Raw genomic sequence first — 16336 nt, forward strand, 5'->3', positions numbered from 1 at the left:
GGTGCTAGAACCACTTGATACTAGAACTGACCCCCCGAACCAGATTAAACTAATGGTGAAAACAAAAGAGAATAGAAAGAGTTTTTAACTTTTGATTAATTGACATTGTAATATTTCTATACACTACCTCAAAATATCGACCTTCTGAATGCATCTATTAAGGTATGTGTGATTATTCTTGCGTTATCGAGCGTCAATAAATCTCAAGTTCACATAACTTTTATGAGTTATTATTTGTTTTTGGTGTAAGTTCTTCAAATTTTTATTTTCTAAATTTGAATAGCATGTAAAATTACAAGTGAGAATCTTTATAAAATCAACACAATTTGCCACAACTATATAATTGTGACCGCAACTTACTATTCGTGACACTCCTTTCTCCCGCCCCAACCTCGTTTGAAAATCCGTTACCTTTGAGAACCAGACCCGGTTCAAAACCCGTCAATGCATAGCCCATTTCTTCATGCCGCGGAAACCCATATAGGCTTCATCGGGTCAAATAACCCGATTACTTTTTCCATTTTTTCATTTTCACCATAAATACCCCAACCGTTATCCACAAAAAGAAACACCACGTGGCATTTTCTCAAGTCAAGCTAGCTCACTCTTCTTCACTTTTCTCCTCCATTTTCTTCTTCTTCTTCTTCTTCTTCTTCTTCGAGTTTCAATTCAATTCATTTTCTCTGCATATTCAATTCAACATGTTACCGCGTAACCGTTTTCTGAATTTCTGAAAACTTTATTATCTTATAGTAAAATAAAATGAGCCATTCAATTTCACATTCTCTCCATTTACCAAACCCATCCCCTTTCATCCCACCCACACTCCTCGATCCAAACAACACTTTCCGTCAACTTTCCTTCCCATTCTCAATACCCAAAGCCCAACGCAAACTCCAATTCAAAGCCCAAGCAAAGCCCAAAGAATTCATCCACGGAAACCCATCGGTTACAGTAGAAACTGGAAAATACACCTACGACATCGAAACCCTAATTAACCGACTCAGTGGCTTACCTCCACGTGGCAGCATCGCTCGTTGTATTGATTCCTTCAAAAACAAATTATCGCTCAACGATTTCGCTGTTGTTTTCAAGGAATTCGCTCAGCGTGGTGATTGGCAACGCTCGCTTCGGTTGTTTAAATACATGCAGAGACAGATTTGGTGTAAACCTAATGAACATATTTACACAATTATTATTACTCTTTTGGGTAGAGAAGGTTTGTTAGATAAGTGTCGCGAGGTGTTTGATGAAATGCCGAGCCAAGGTGTTGCTCGAAGTGTTTTTGCTTATACTGCTGTTATTAATGCTTATGGTCGTAATGGTCAGTTTGAAACTTCGCTTGAGTTGTTAGATAGAATGAAACAAGAGAGAGTTTCTCCTAGTATATTGACTTATAATACTGTGATTAATGCTTGTGCTAGGGGTGGTTTAGATTGGGAGGGTTTGTTAGGGTTATTTGCTGAAATGAGACATGAAGGGATACAACCCGATGTTATAACTTATAATACATTGCTCGGTGCTTGTGCTCACAGGGGGTTGGGTGATGAAGCTGAAATGGTGTTTAGAACTATGAATGATAGTGGGGTTGTTCCTGATATTAATACTTTTAGTTATCTTGTTCATACGTTTGGTAAGTTGAATAAACTCGAGAAGGTTTCGGAGCTTCTTAGGGAAATGGAGTCGGGTGGTAGTTTGCCGGATGTTTGTTCTTATAATGTTTTGTTGGAGGCTTATGCAGAGTTGGGGTCTATTAAAGATGCGAATGGGGTGTTTTGGCAGATGCAGGAGGCGGGGTGTGTGCCGAATGTGGCTACTTATAGTATTCTGTTGAATTTATATGGGAAACATGGGAGGTATGATGATGTCCGCGATCTTTTTCTTGAAATGAAAGTCAGCAACACTGACCCTGATGCTGGTACTTATAATATTCTCATACAGGTCTTTGGGGAGGGTGGGTACTTTAAGGAGGTTGTCACTTTGTTTCAAGACATGGTGGACGAAAATATTGAGCCTAACATGGAGACTTATGAAGGTTTGATATTTGCTTGTGGGAAGGGAGGACTTTATGAAGAAGCTAAGAAAATTTTACTTCATATGAATGAAAAGGGAATAGTTCCGAGTTCCAAGGCTTATACTGGGGTGGTTGAAGCATATGGGCAGGCAGCTTTGTACGAAGAGGCTCTGGTTGCATTTAACACTATGAATGAAGTGGGAAGTAACCCAACTATTGAGACCTACAATTCACTTGTTTGTTCCTTTGCAAAGGGGGGATTGTACAAAGAGATAGAAGCAATTTTATTCATGATGGATCAGTCTGGTTTACGGCAAGATGTGCATTCATTCAATGGTGTGATTGAAGCTTTAAGGCAAGCAGGTCGATATAAAGAGGCTGTAAAAGCTCACGTTGAAATGGAAAAAGAAAACTGTGATCCTGATGAATCCACGCTTGAAACAGTGTTAAGCATATACTGCTCTGCAGGTCTTGTTGATGAGAGTGAGGAGCAGTTTGAAGAAATTAAAGCTTCTGGAGTACTGCCCAGTGTCATGTGCTACTGCATGATGCTAGCTCTCTACACAAAGAATGACAGGTAAACATTTATTTATTTATTTATTTATAGTGCTGTGCGTTCTTCTGCTATTCTTAAATTGTTACAATGCTACTTTTGATTTTAAGTTTTGAATAACAGTAATTGGGTGTTATTTACAACTTACATGAGCTTATGCATTAATTCTTTGTTTAAAATTGATATAAACTATTTATGCTACAATACAAATGATGAGCAAAAATTTCCTTGCGCAATAACTTTCTTTCCAGTCCAAATCTCACAAACAAATTACACAATACATGTCTGTGTTAGGGCGTGCTTGTATTCATGGACTCTACTTGAGTGTATTTCTGTTCCACTAACCTGAGTGTGTGGGACTGTTTTGACAATTTTAAATATAGAATTGCCACAGAGCCATAGCTCAGTTGGCACCAAGTCCTTTTGGCGATTACTTGGTTGCAGCTTTTAATCCCAGCTGAGTCGTTTTGCCTTCATTTTAGCCTATCAACTCCCTCGCTGCAGTAGGTCATAGACCTCCTTCGTGACCAAAATAAAGAAAATCAAGTATGGATGTCCATAAAGAAAGTTGTGATGGAACTTTTAACGACTTTTGGCACATTTGAGTGCTGATTAGATAGTTCATATGTAGAGCCTTTACCATTTATTGTAAATGAGGAACCTTCTGTTTTACTTACTTCTCTTTGAAATTTGCTATCTGGTTTTTGTGTAAGGTAAAAGGCCAGATTAATTGTGGATCTTTGATCACCTATTAACTGCATTTTACTTCTAATGCACTGTTTATGTTGTATACTTAAGCTTACCTCTCCAACTTTTTTGGTTTCAGGTCGAATGATGCCTATAAACTAATAGATGAGATGGTCACAACAAGGGGGTCAGATATTCATCAAGTGATTGGACAAATGATCAAGGGAGATTTTGATGATGAGTCTAATTGGCAGATTGTAGAGTATGTCTTTGATAAACTCAATTCTGAAGGATGTGGATTTGGAATGAAATTCTACAATGCACTATTAGAAGCTCTTTGGTGGATGTGCCAAAGAGAAAGGGCTGCCAGAGTGCTCAATGAAGCATCAAAGCGAGGGCTCTTCCCTGAACTTTTTCGTAAAAATAAACTTGTGTGGTCTGTGGATGTACACAGGTACGGTGGGAATTAATTCGTTTTAAACTTATATTATTCTTTAAGGGAGGAAAACATATGCAAAACCTCTACAATGTTGGGGTTTCGAACCTTTTTAAGCTTCAGTTCAGGCAATTAGCCTCTTCCATATTGTCTAATAATCTCCAGAAGCTTGAGTTGATTTTAGTCCTAAATTCCTATTTATCAATCCCGCTATCTAAGGAAAGGAAATAAGGAATCAATGGATAAATTGGTAGTATAAGAATTTTAAGCGCAAGAATGGTAGGGTGCACATGAAAGAGTTCAGGTTTCCTCCATTTATCCATGCTCCGTTTGCTGTCAATTTATGTGTGTGTGTGTGTGTGTGTGTGTGTGAGAGAGAGAGAGAGAGAGAGAGAGAGAGAGAGAGAGAGAGAGATTTATTTATTAAAATGGACAACAAATAGAGCATTGTTAGAATTGAAAGCTGATAAGTCTATTTCTTAGCCTATGTGAAACTAAAGTTTGATTGTCTTGCAGGATGTCTGAAGGTGGTGCATTAACAGCATTATCAATTTGGTTGAACGATATGCAGGAGATGTTCATGATTGGCGAAAATCTTCCTGAACTTGCAGCCGTTGTTGTGGCGTAAGTTGCTTTTATCTCTAAAAAACTATTATTTATTTAATCTTATTTACTTTCTTTACCACACGCCATTGGTGTTATAAAAATGGTCTAACATAGTACACGTGCATCTGATCCACCTAGGTTATGAGTAGGCGGACAATGCATTTGTCAGCATCACTTTTTTTAGTAAAACGGTTGTGTAGCACCTGATTTTTATCACTAGTTAGAACTTTCTAACATTGATATCTTTTCCCATTTAAACCAGTCGCGGTAAAATGGAGGAAATCACAGACGCCCAAGACTTCCCCATTGCAAAGGCTGCCTTTTCGTTCCTACAAGATTATGCCTCATCCTCTTTTACATACCCCGCATGGAACAAAGGTCGCATTGTTTGTCAGCAGTCAGAACTGAGGCGAATTCTGTCGAGCACCGAATCATCTACAAGTATGAACAACAATGATAAATTAGTATCTTTAAGTAATAGCCCATTAACTACTGCAGGAACTATAACATCAAAATCTGATGTTAAAAGTGGTAGAGCTAATGGTGTTGATTCTAGAACCCGTAGTACTAGAACAGAGCTTCTAACTAGTGCAGTTTAGATTAGAGAAATATAGAAATTACATTCATCACTTTCCCACACCCTGTTTGGGTTCATTTGAAATTAGGATTGGGGCACGTACTATTTTGTTACACTAATATTCCCAATTAGGCCAGCTTTCTGGTCTACAAAGTTTTGGTAAATATATTCTCAAGGTATCTTCAGCTCATTTGGCGTGCCTATTTTGGCTCCAAATATTTGCCATTGTATTTGATTTATTGTTTCTGCACAGGAGAGACACCATAAATACATACAACATACTAGGTAAGGTCAATCATATTAGCTTTTTTGTGCAAACTGCAAATCAATCATATTTACCCTTCAGTTTTAACTATAGGATTATTCTATCAAGTAACTAGTAAAAATTAAAATCTTTTTTCTCATTGTTGCTTGTAATGTTTATATCACCACTAAAATGATATTCTCCCATGTTTCTATTTTTGAAGTTATTCAATTTACCATATGATTTTATCAAGTCATAAAATCTTAAACCATTTCTCTTTTATTTTTAGCAAATCTTATATACTTCCTCCGTCCTAAAAATAAGTGTCACTTTAACAAATGGTTAGTGAGGGAAGTTTTATAAAATTGTTACATTTTTTTTTGTCTAATAGTCTAGTGGTTAAAAATTTCATCTTAAATGTGGATAAGTGAAGTGTCCGGAGTTCGAACCCTAACTCTTGCATAATCTATGCAATATCCCTACCAACTGGGCTAAACTTACGAGAACATTTATTGTTTTTTTATAATCTGTACTATTATAGAATAATTTTAAAATAGTTATTTTTAGACTGAGAGTGGAGTATTAAAATACCTGCTTTACTTTATTTCCAAAATAAGGCCCATCATTGTGCTGCCAATATCCACTTAATATGAATGATCTGTAGTCAAAAGATTAAGCTAAGAAAAATAGAAATATTTTAAGCCTCCACTTAGGTCGCCTCCGGCTGTCATAAATAAGGACCATAGAATTATTTATGAACAAAGGTAATTTATTATTTTATCTTTGTGTGGCACATCCATTATATAAGTCACTTTCGAAAGTGATAATAGACCTCATTCAAACAAATAGTATGTGCAAAATACTTTAAACTCATAAAATAAAGTTAGGAAATTTTTATGTGGCAAAAATGTGACCCTTGCAAATAGGAGAAACAAATAAAATAAAATAAAATAAAGTACAATACAATAACATGTTCTGTTTAGTGGAAATTATCAGGATAGTGGAGACTACATAGTGGAGTCAAACTAGAGATTTATACTTACAATTCTTCTCTTTAGATTTCATAAGAATAAGTTTTTCTCTTAAATAAATCAATAGTTTAAGTTTTAGGGGATGAAGGACATGACCATATAGGCTTTGTTTGGTTGTAAAGTGAATGTGAGGAAAGAAAGTGGAAGGAATGATTGTATAAGGAAAGAAAGAGAGTAGAAAGTGAAGGGATTGTTTAGTTGTTTGGTATAAGAGAAAGTAGAATAGAAAATGAAAGGAAATAAAGATGTATATTTTGTAATTGACATAAATACCCATGTGAATAAAACAATGCAGTAACAAATAAGTGAAAAAAATAAAAAGCAATAAAACGAGGGTATTTGTGACTTTTCAATCAAAAAGTAGCTCTCCCCATCTTTCCGTCCACTTATAAGCAGAAAAGATTTTAAGGTGGGACCATTCAATTCTTTCTTTCCTTCACCTTTTCATAAACTTCCAAAAGTGGAAAGTTGATCTTTCCATCCACTTTCTTTCCTTCCTCTAATCTTTTCATAGAACCAAACACAGTGATAGTGAAATCACAACCATCAAAAAAATAGAAAAAGGAAAAAGCTAAAGAGAGATGAGTTTAAATGGTCAGATTGAAACCCGAGAATATGAGGGGATCCATTCCCAAAGTTTTACTTCTCTTAAAAAAAGAGAAGTGTTGTTTTTGTGAGTTTAACTCAGTTGGTTAAGACATTATATTATATGTTTATATACTTATTGTTTTTGGTTTACAACGGAGCAGAGAATCAAACCTAGAACATCTTGCATACTACTAAAATCTCTCACCACTATATCAAACCTAGTGGCTTACTATATGTTTATATATGTAGGAGTCAGAATTCGAATTCTATTTATTTACTTTTAAGGTTGACCCAAAAAAAAGTCGCATAAGTTTGCACTTTGCAGCAGGGACACGCACATGTTTTGTACGTGCATATTATCACCGTGGTCAAAACAGGGACGTAATTCCATTTCCTTTGCAACTAAGAAAACACTTTTGGTTGACAAATATTTCACTTGATTGATCATCCATAGTATGAGAGAAAGGAGATCTTCCAATATCATGCTAAGGTCAGCAAAACACCCCGATCCTTAAAAAAAGTGGAGGGTGGTTTCTTTTTTCTAATCCATTAATTTATTTATTTTTATACAATATTATTATAGTTAGATATAAAGTATCCATTACCATTACAGTTTAACCGTTCATGAAGAGAAAAAAGATGAAGCGTTCACATTTAAAAATTTCAGCCAATAGACACAACTTTCGTTGTAGTGTTAGTTATCAAATTTTCTCTGATCATAAATTTTCTTTTGAAGTTTTGTGTATTTCCCAACTTAATTTCCTCAACGGAGGCCTCTATTGGCCAGAAAATGGAGAAACAAAAGAAACATAGCAAATCGAAAGAGAAAGGCCAAGAGAGAGAGAACCGCGACGGCGGTGGCAAGCGCCGGAGCCGCCGCCGACAATGGAGAAAATGAGAGAGAGGAAGTGAGGAGTGGTACGCGTGAATGGAAAAGTGAAGAGGAAGAGACCGTAAAAAAAAGCTCTGGTCAGTACACTGCCATTGTCGCTACCTCCTTTCCCTGCTGCGATCGCAGAATTTGTTCCTTCAGAGGGATATTACGGGAAAAAAAATTTGGGAGAGAGATATTACGAGAATTTTAAAGGGACATGGGGTATATTTTGGGGAAAAAAAATCCCTCTAAGCTCCTTATCCTTCCAATTTTTTATAAAGTTCTTCCACAAATGCCTAGCACAATACCTATTGTGCCACACCTAACATGACTTCTTGCATAATAGATATAAGACATCGTTCAATTATAAAAAACACAATACACATTTCAGTTAAAACATATCCTGGAATTGCTCACTTACTCACAAACATATCATGAAATTTTAAATAGTAATTTATTTCAAACTATTTAGTTCCTATAACATGACATATATGTGACTTACGGTTGAAGTTTCATATGCCATCTTTATCAACGTTAGACTCACTAACGGAACAATTTTTTTTTGAAGAAGCGTAACAGAGCAAATTGATCGAAGGACTAGAATGTTTGACGTCAATCTGATTGAGGTCTATTCAAAAATTTCAGGAGGCAAAAAGACGATTCTTATAAATTCAAGGGACAAAATGAATATACTCCTTTAATACCACATTAAAAAATCTTGATGACTACTATTCGATTTCTTAAGGTTTAACTTTTCTTGTTGGTTAAGTAGTTTATTGATTACAATTTTACTCCTTAAAGTGAATAAATGGACCATATAAAATTTGAATCCTGACCCATGATACTGTAATGTTCATACCCACTGAATTTTTTAACCGTAATTAATGGTATTAAAAATTTACACCAACATTAAAATTTGAGATGATTTAACTCAATCTTACACAATCCATTTATAAGGTGAGTACTCCCTCCTGTCACTATTATAAGAAGAAAAAAAATTGTTTATTGAAAAACTGATGTAACTTACTATATTATGGATCAAATGTATCAATTTTCGCGTCTAAAAAGTTTTTTTTACTTATAATAATGACTAGATGTAATACAAGTCTAGTTGCTTTTACTACTAATTATGTAAATAAAAATAACAAAAAATAGTTTATATTGGATGAAGGGAATCAAAAGATGTATTGTACCTTTTTGTTAACTTAGATGCAAATGCAAAGCAACTATGAAGTATGAACTATGTATATGTGAATAGAGTCAAGAATTGTGACATGATTTTACAAGAAAAGGACAGAAAATCAAAAAATGAGATAGTGGAACCCCACAAAGCCTTATCCGAGGCTTATCCTCCATTCACAGTTGCACCCCACCACCAACGGTGCTGATCTAGTAGTGAATCAATATCACACAATTATATCTTTTATTTTATAGGAAAAAATGGTGTACCTGGGTCCAAAGGATAACAAAAAATATAATCCCTTGATACTCTTAATGACCAATTAATATCAGCCAATATGTTTACTAAGCCACCATATTCTATTCCTTTTTTAAAAAGTAATTACTTCAAATGATTAATAAGTTTTTGTTAAGAAATATCCTGTGAGCGTAATTCAATTGATGGGATATCATATTATACATAGAGAGACCGATGTTTGGACATCAGACACTTTAGTTAAGAATAAATCACTTTAAATAATTTGAATTCTAATTCTTGTTATTGAACAAATTTTTGTCGAAATTTCATATATTTTTCAAGTGAATTTCAAATTACCGAATCTCGTCATTTTTCTAAAAATTAAAAGGTTAAGATAAAAATATTGTATTTTTTTTATTTACAATGAAGGTAATGATGGTCGAATCTAAAACTTCATGCATACTATCTAAATATTTCATCTCTAGACTAAATCTAATGGCTTAAAAAATATTGTATTTTGTTCACATAAATAAATAATGTATATGTAAAATAAAAAGAATATATAATGTAATCCTTTTCAATATCATTATCTTTGCAACTAAAATAATATCTTCTTTGTCCCTTTTCTATATATGATTAAACAACCAACATATAAAATATAAAACAGGGGGCAGTTGTTTGTTTATTTTAAGTGTAACTGTTAGCAGTACTAATAATCTAACAAAAAAATAATTAGTGTGTTGATCATGTGGGTTTCAATTTAATATCCGGTTAATGGACATATTTAATGTTTAAACATAAGAGTTTAGAGGCAAGTTGTTGGAATAGTGTAAGGTTGACCATTGATTTGATAGATATGAAGATGAAGATTTAAGATTTAGTTTCAATGCATGCATGTGCCCCTAATCTTTTGAGATTAATAGATATATAACTGAGGAGGCCATGTGTGAGTTCATTAGTGGAAATTAGAAAATGGGTGCTACTGTGAGCTTGTCTCCTTCTTTAGTCTTAGCAAATATTTGGGACTTTCAACATCTTACTTGTTAAGTATGGTTTGGCCAATTCAGACGAAATTGTTATGAAAGTTGATTAGAAATCACTAAGTAAAACATTATATCGATTTGTCTATAAGTATAAGCAAGCACTTTTTGAAAAATGATTTAAATATAAATCTTTAATTAAAACAATATATTTTGTGCTGAAATCGTTAGAGTTTGTTGGGATGTGAACTTGAGTCTCGGTGGTTCTGATTAATTGGTTGGAAGATTATTTGGTGTCTATCTTCTCGTGATAAGATATTGAGGTGTTCTTAGTTTTATTAGAGTAAGTGTGCCTATTCTATTTTCTTGATGATATTTTTTGGCGTGTTTGTTTTTTTTACTGTTGTCTTGTTAAGCTCAAAACCCTACAAAGCATTATACGATCTTTTTTCCACAAAAATGTTATTCAAACACAATTGTCTAACAAATATACGTTTTTTGCTTCTTCTTTTTTTTTTAAAATATTTTTTGCACGCCTCAGGTTTCATGTTGTGAGTGAAGAGAGAGACAATGTCAAAATTTTGAGATTTCGATCATCTCCTATTGATCATTTTCTGTTGTCTGTCCTGCACTAATTACAAATCTCAGTTGTTGTTTTTCTCTTTCCATACCACTTTATTTTCTTTACAATCTTAGCTATTAGGTTAAGGTAGGAGAGATGAAATAACACATTTGCAAAAAAAGATCCAAACTCAAATTTTTGTCCCAACCTCTTATGTTCATATATAGGGCAGTTATGTTGTTTCATTACTCAAAATTTTACCTAATCGAGTTTTGATCATTTGAACCAATATGATAAAACTAACATTTACTCGAGTGCTATAACACATTAATCTTCATCACTTCTCTCCAAGAAACATGTTTAGAAGAGATTGAGTTTAAATAACTTTATAAGTTCAAAGATGTTAACTAAGGCGCCATATTCCATGATGCATGTTAGGTAACATTTTTTCAACGGTACAAATGTGTCACAGTATAAATTGTATTATTAGCATATGTTACCTACCAAGAAAAAAAAGTGTTATTGGTTTTTTTTTTTAAAAAGTAGGCTTAAATGCACTTTTGATCCCCCTATTTTCAAAAAAATGAAGTTTTGGTCCCCCTATTTTAAAAACCAACTTTTTAGTCCCCCAATTTTAATTTTTTTTGAGTTTTGATCCCCCATTCCATTTTAAGGCTAATTTTGTTGATGTGGCATTGTCACTAATGCATATCAGCGTCCACGTGGACAAATTTAATATCCATGTCATTATTTATTTTTAATTCAATAAAACTTATTTTATAAAATAATTTAATTAAACCTAAGAAAGTTCATTAAAATAAAAAATCCAAAAATTCACAACCTCTAATTTATTAAACCTAAGAAAAAACAAACAATCACAACATGGACATGATCCTCTTTGATTCATATCAAACAATTGCATATTGAAAGCAAGTTTTGTGTTTCAAGAACCTTCAACTTTCATCATCATCCAACTTTATATAAAACCAATCTATAATTAAACTTCAAACTTAAAACAATTTTTGGGTTTTCATTCAAACTCATCCAAAGTCATAGATAGTTTAAAGAGTATGAGTAATTTCTATTGAAACACAAAATCATCTCTAATTTCTTTTCGTTTTTAAAAATCCAAAAATTGTTGAGTTTGAATGGAAACCATAGGATTAGTGAAATCCATAAGGAATGATTCTCTCCGACAGTGAATAAAATTCTAGTAGTTGAAGGTTTGATAATTAGGGTTTCAAATTTCATATTTTATAAGATTTAACAATTATTATTTTAGTTGAATATATAATTCTAACAATTAAAATATTTTATAAATAAAGTTTTATTGAATTTAAAAATATATAATAATGACATGGATACTAAATTTGTCCACATGAATGTTGCCCCATCATTAGTTACAAGGCCACATCAACAAAATTAACCCCAAAATAGGATGGGGGATCAAAACTCAAAAAAAAATGAAAATAGGGGACTAAAAAGTTGGTTTTTAAAATAGGGGGACCAAAACTTCATTTTTTTGAAAATAGGGGGACCAAAAGTGCATTTAAGCCAAAAAAGTATTATAAATTTATAACACCAAGTGAAAATTTTAAATAAAGAAGAGAACGAAAGGAGAAAAGGTAACTTCTAGAAGTACTTTGTGACTAAGATAACTAAGATAGTAAGATTAATATATCTTTTTCTTTTTTTTTTAAAAAAAAAACCACATACTTTTAAATTGTGAAAACACGTTGGTGGCCTTGGGGGTAGGGATGGCAAAAAAACCCAAACCCGAGAGACCAATCCGAACCCAAACTCAAGTCAACGGGCGAAACCCGATTTGACTGAGTTTGGGTTTGGGTTCGGGTGACACCCGATAATATGGGTGTGGGTTTGGTATCAGTCAAACCCACACCCGAAACCCATACACCCACCCGAAATATTTTATAATTACCTAATTACCCCCATAGTCTCCCTCAATTTCCTTGGAAGACCTTAAATTTTAGTTGTAATTTAATTTCTTGAAAGTTTATTTTGTAATTTCTTGAAAGTCTATGTTTGAATTTCTTTGGAATACCTTAATTTTAGTTGTAATTTAATTCAAAGTCTATGTTGTAATTTAATTTCTTAAATTTGCAAATTATTTTCAAATGTGATGCGGGTTTGGGTTTGGGTGGAAAAAACCCGAACCCAATGGGTGTGGGCGTGGGTGTTGTTTTGCCACCCGAATAGCCTTTGAGTTTGGGTTTGGGTGATGATTTCGGGTGTGGGTTTGGTAAGTGTCAAACCCGCACCCATGGGCGCCCGTTGCCATCCCTACTTGGGGTAGGTGTAGTAGCAATGTTTGTAAAATGTAAACGTTATATTTTTATTTTTATTTGAATGGGTAAACGTTATATTTTTCACTTCAAATCTAATGTCATTTTTTTTTATGGAAAATGCAATGTTTGTAAACGCAAGGGAAGTTAGTTTTTTAAGATAAATGTATGTCTTAAGACTTAAAATATTATTTTACGTGTGACCTAGGAAAAGAAAGTAAAAGGATAATTTTCTTGGTTCAGAAGAAAATGACATGCTAACAAAAATAAAAATTCAACTCAAAGTTTTGATCAAACTTCATAAATTGTACTATAGTTTGCACCGACCCATTCATTCTAATGTTAAATTTAATTTGACACGGTTGTTTGTGCCTCAAGAACTTCTTCATGTGTCATAACTTCGAAATTGCTTCATTGCTTTCTACGTACTAACACGATTCACATGAATTCCATATAATATAGTTCTTGATCCTAGGTTATGTTATGTGTAGCAATGGATCTTTGAAAGAGTCTATTGGTCAACGAATGATTTTTTTTTTTTTCTTTTCATTCTTGGTCATATTACTAGGAGTTTGTAATTTGTTTTACAACCTTAAAATCCAATTATTTAACGACATTTGTACTTGAGAATCGAGCTTACACGTACCCTGTCTTCTTTTTTAACATCTCGATGCTTAATAACAGGCGAGGATTGGCTGTAAAGTGTCCTTTTTATTTTTATTTGTGTAAATTATATGATTCTCATTTTTTAATGGAAATTATATTGATTCCCTTACTACTTTGTCAAATTTATAATATTTGCATTCTTGGTCTATGTTTGATTCTACTACATTAGATTAGAGTCTTTAGAATATAAATTGTTTTTATTATCTTTAAAATTGATTCCATAGTGATTCGTTGTCCATCATTTATATTCACGCATTAAATCTAATAGCACTGTGTATAAGAGAATGATATACAGTTAGTCCGAACATGAATTTGTATTATGATTAAGATGTAGTTATTATCTTACAAGTTAATTTTATAGAGTTAATGAATACTTAACTCTCAATTTTAAGATATATTTTAATAGGATACAAGTTTAACTTATTTACATGATATGGTTATAACTTATTTATTGTATAGTACATGGTTTTTTTTAATGCATTGTATAGTACATGTTTAGAAATTTAGAAATTGGATTCCTTGTGACCATGGTTTATGGTGTTAAATATGTTTGGATCTCAATCCCAAAAATTAGTTCATAGAGTGAAATTGACCACACATATTTATACACTCGAGAGCTTAGAAATCTAAGTAATGTGAGACTTTAAGTTCAAACAATCTCCAACAACACAACAACATATTTAACACGTACCCACCCTCACGCCTATTGGGGGTTTGAGTCAAATGACCACATTGTAATCCTTAACCCGACTCTGATACCATGTTAAATATGCTTATATTTGATCTAGCTTTTGAGAATGAGATCCAAACATATTTAACACATGACAACCTACATTTATGCATTTGGGTCACTCTTTTTCGAATGCATATATTAAAAAAAATTAATGGTAAAATTCTGTACACTCCACTTATCAATCTTAATGGTAAAATTTTTAGCCACAAAACTACTTGATAAATAAAAAAATCAGTCTTCCAATAATTGTCATTTTTTTTTATATTTATAAATTAAATTTGGATTCTCTTAAATAATTTATCTTAGGGGATACATCTCAATAATCACCTATGTTCAATGTTTTATTTATTTTTTAGAAAGTACTACTCACTACTGTATTATGTGTTGTGTACCCTCTATCTTTAAAAATTACCATTCGCGTCTGGAATTATTTAGTCCTCCTGTCCTGACAGAAGGTAAGGGATTTATATTTGGATAATAAAAAGGGACAAAACAAGATTAAACACATGACAAAATTGGCGTAGGGATGACAATTTGACTCATTTCCAGAGGGTACCCGCAAAAATTACCCACAACGGGTAGGGTAAAAATCCGCATTTTGGGTACGGGCACGGGTATGGGTAATTACCCGCAAAAATGAACGGGTATGGGTGCGGGTACAGGTACCTTAGTACCCACCCCGCCCCATACCTGCATAATATATATTTATTTATTTTATTTATATTAGTATATTATAATATATGTAAATCAATTTAAAACGATACAACTCTACTAAACTATTAAATATTTTTATTAAAAATGTTTATTTATAACATAATATAAAAATAATGTGAATATTTAACATAAATATGAAATTTAACATATGATTAGTAATAATTTTGTTTATAATTTTCATTAGTCAATATTAAAATCTTTAATTTTTTTTAATTCTATTAAAATTATATGATATTTTATAATTAATCAATTTATTTTTAGTAAAAATGCGGGTAACGGGTATGGGTATGGGTACCTAGGTACCCATAGGGTATGAGGACGGGGGCAAAAGTTGTTACCCACGCGGGTATGGGGATGGGTACAGGTATTTTTCAATCCGCGGGTATGGGGATGGGTACTATAGTACCCTACCCATACCCTACCCATTGCCATCCCTAAATTGGCGCCAGGTGATAACTCATCATAATATACTGGATTAACAAAATCCACTATTTTTTAAAATGATAAGTTAAAATTTATGTTGAAAATAATTTTCAAAATATATTTTTAGATGCTTATAATGTTTTATTTTTTTTTAAGGAAGAAGCTTATAATGTTAAATATATTAAAAATGTTAAAAAGTATCCACAATTTAATGATTAAGAAAATAAGAATGACCCTATGATCTCGAATGAGATTTGTTAGGTTATCCATTTACATTTGATTTGCATAAAATTAAAGCTAAAATTTAATGATACACACACTTTAGTATTTATGTGCAATCTTTATCATATTCTTTTATTTTTCTTGTCCAAGTTGCTTGCTTCCGACCTTCAACACAATATCGAACAATTCATATAGTTTTTTTTTTTCTTGCATTCATACTTTTTCATCATTGTTAACAAAGAATAGTCTCCGACGGGGGATTTATGGGACGCACAAGGTAAATTTTTTTCTTTCAACCAAATTTTCTCCATAGACATGAGAAAGAAATTGAACTCTGAGCACATAGTTAAGACGATCAAAACTTTCATCACTTGAACCAATTCATTATCGATTAACATTTCATACTTTATCAATTCGTATTTTGACCTCGAGTTAAAGTTTCTATCGTAATAATATATCTATCATTACTCGAGTTAGTATTTATGGATTGTTTATAAGCTAGGAAGCACCGACACTCCTTAGATTAAGTGTGTCCGTACACCAACACTGACACTTATGATTACACTAAATTATGTCATTTTTTCAAATTTTTATCGGTGTCAACGTGTCAATATTCGTATTATGTTCGGTGTCTATGTCTGTATCCGTGCTTCATAGTTTATAAGAAAAGAAAAGAAAAAAAAAATTGATTTATTTATTTATTGTA

At 32.7% G+C, this 16336-nt stretch overlaps 1 protein-coding gene across 1 annotated transcript; it reads left to right on the top strand.

The window, feature by feature from the left end:
* The first annotated feature begins 365 nt into the window (after positions 1 to 365).
* LOC123883860 (pentatricopeptide repeat-containing protein At1g74850, chloroplastic) lies at positions 366 to 5089 on the top strand. The gene is made up of 4 exons (XM_045932799.1): positions 366 to 2591; positions 3394 to 3708; positions 4207 to 4314; positions 4559 to 5089. Exons 1-4 carry the CDS (start codon positions 763 to 765, stop codon positions 4893 to 4895), a joined length of 2589 nt encoding a protein of 862 aa, XP_045788755.1. The 5' UTR covers positions 366 to 762; the 3' UTR covers positions 4896 to 5089.
* The last annotated feature ends 11247 nt before the right edge of the window (positions 5090 to 16336 follow it).

Source organism: Trifolium pratense, linkage group LG5 (assembly GCF_020283565.1).
Source record: "Trifolium pratense cultivar HEN17-A07 linkage group LG5, ARS_RC_1.1, whole genome shotgun sequence".
Taxonomy (NCBI): Eukaryota; Viridiplantae; Streptophyta; class Magnoliopsida; order Fabales; family Fabaceae; genus Trifolium; species Trifolium pratense.

Bases quoted from the DNA above. Each gene is read 5' to 3' on its own strand.
- LOC123883860 (XM_045932799.1), top strand. From the start codon at position 763: ATGAGCCATTCAATTTCACATTCTCTCCATTTACCAAACCCATCCCCT. The intron at 2,592-3,393 runs GTAAACATTTAT...TTTTGGTTTCAG, and splicing joins CTCTACACAAAGAATGACAG to GTCGAATGATGCCTATAAAC. The intron at 4,315-4,558 runs GTAAGTTGCTTT...CATTTAAACCAG, and splicing joins CTTGCAGCCGTTGTTGTGGC to TCGCGGTAAAATGGAGGAAA.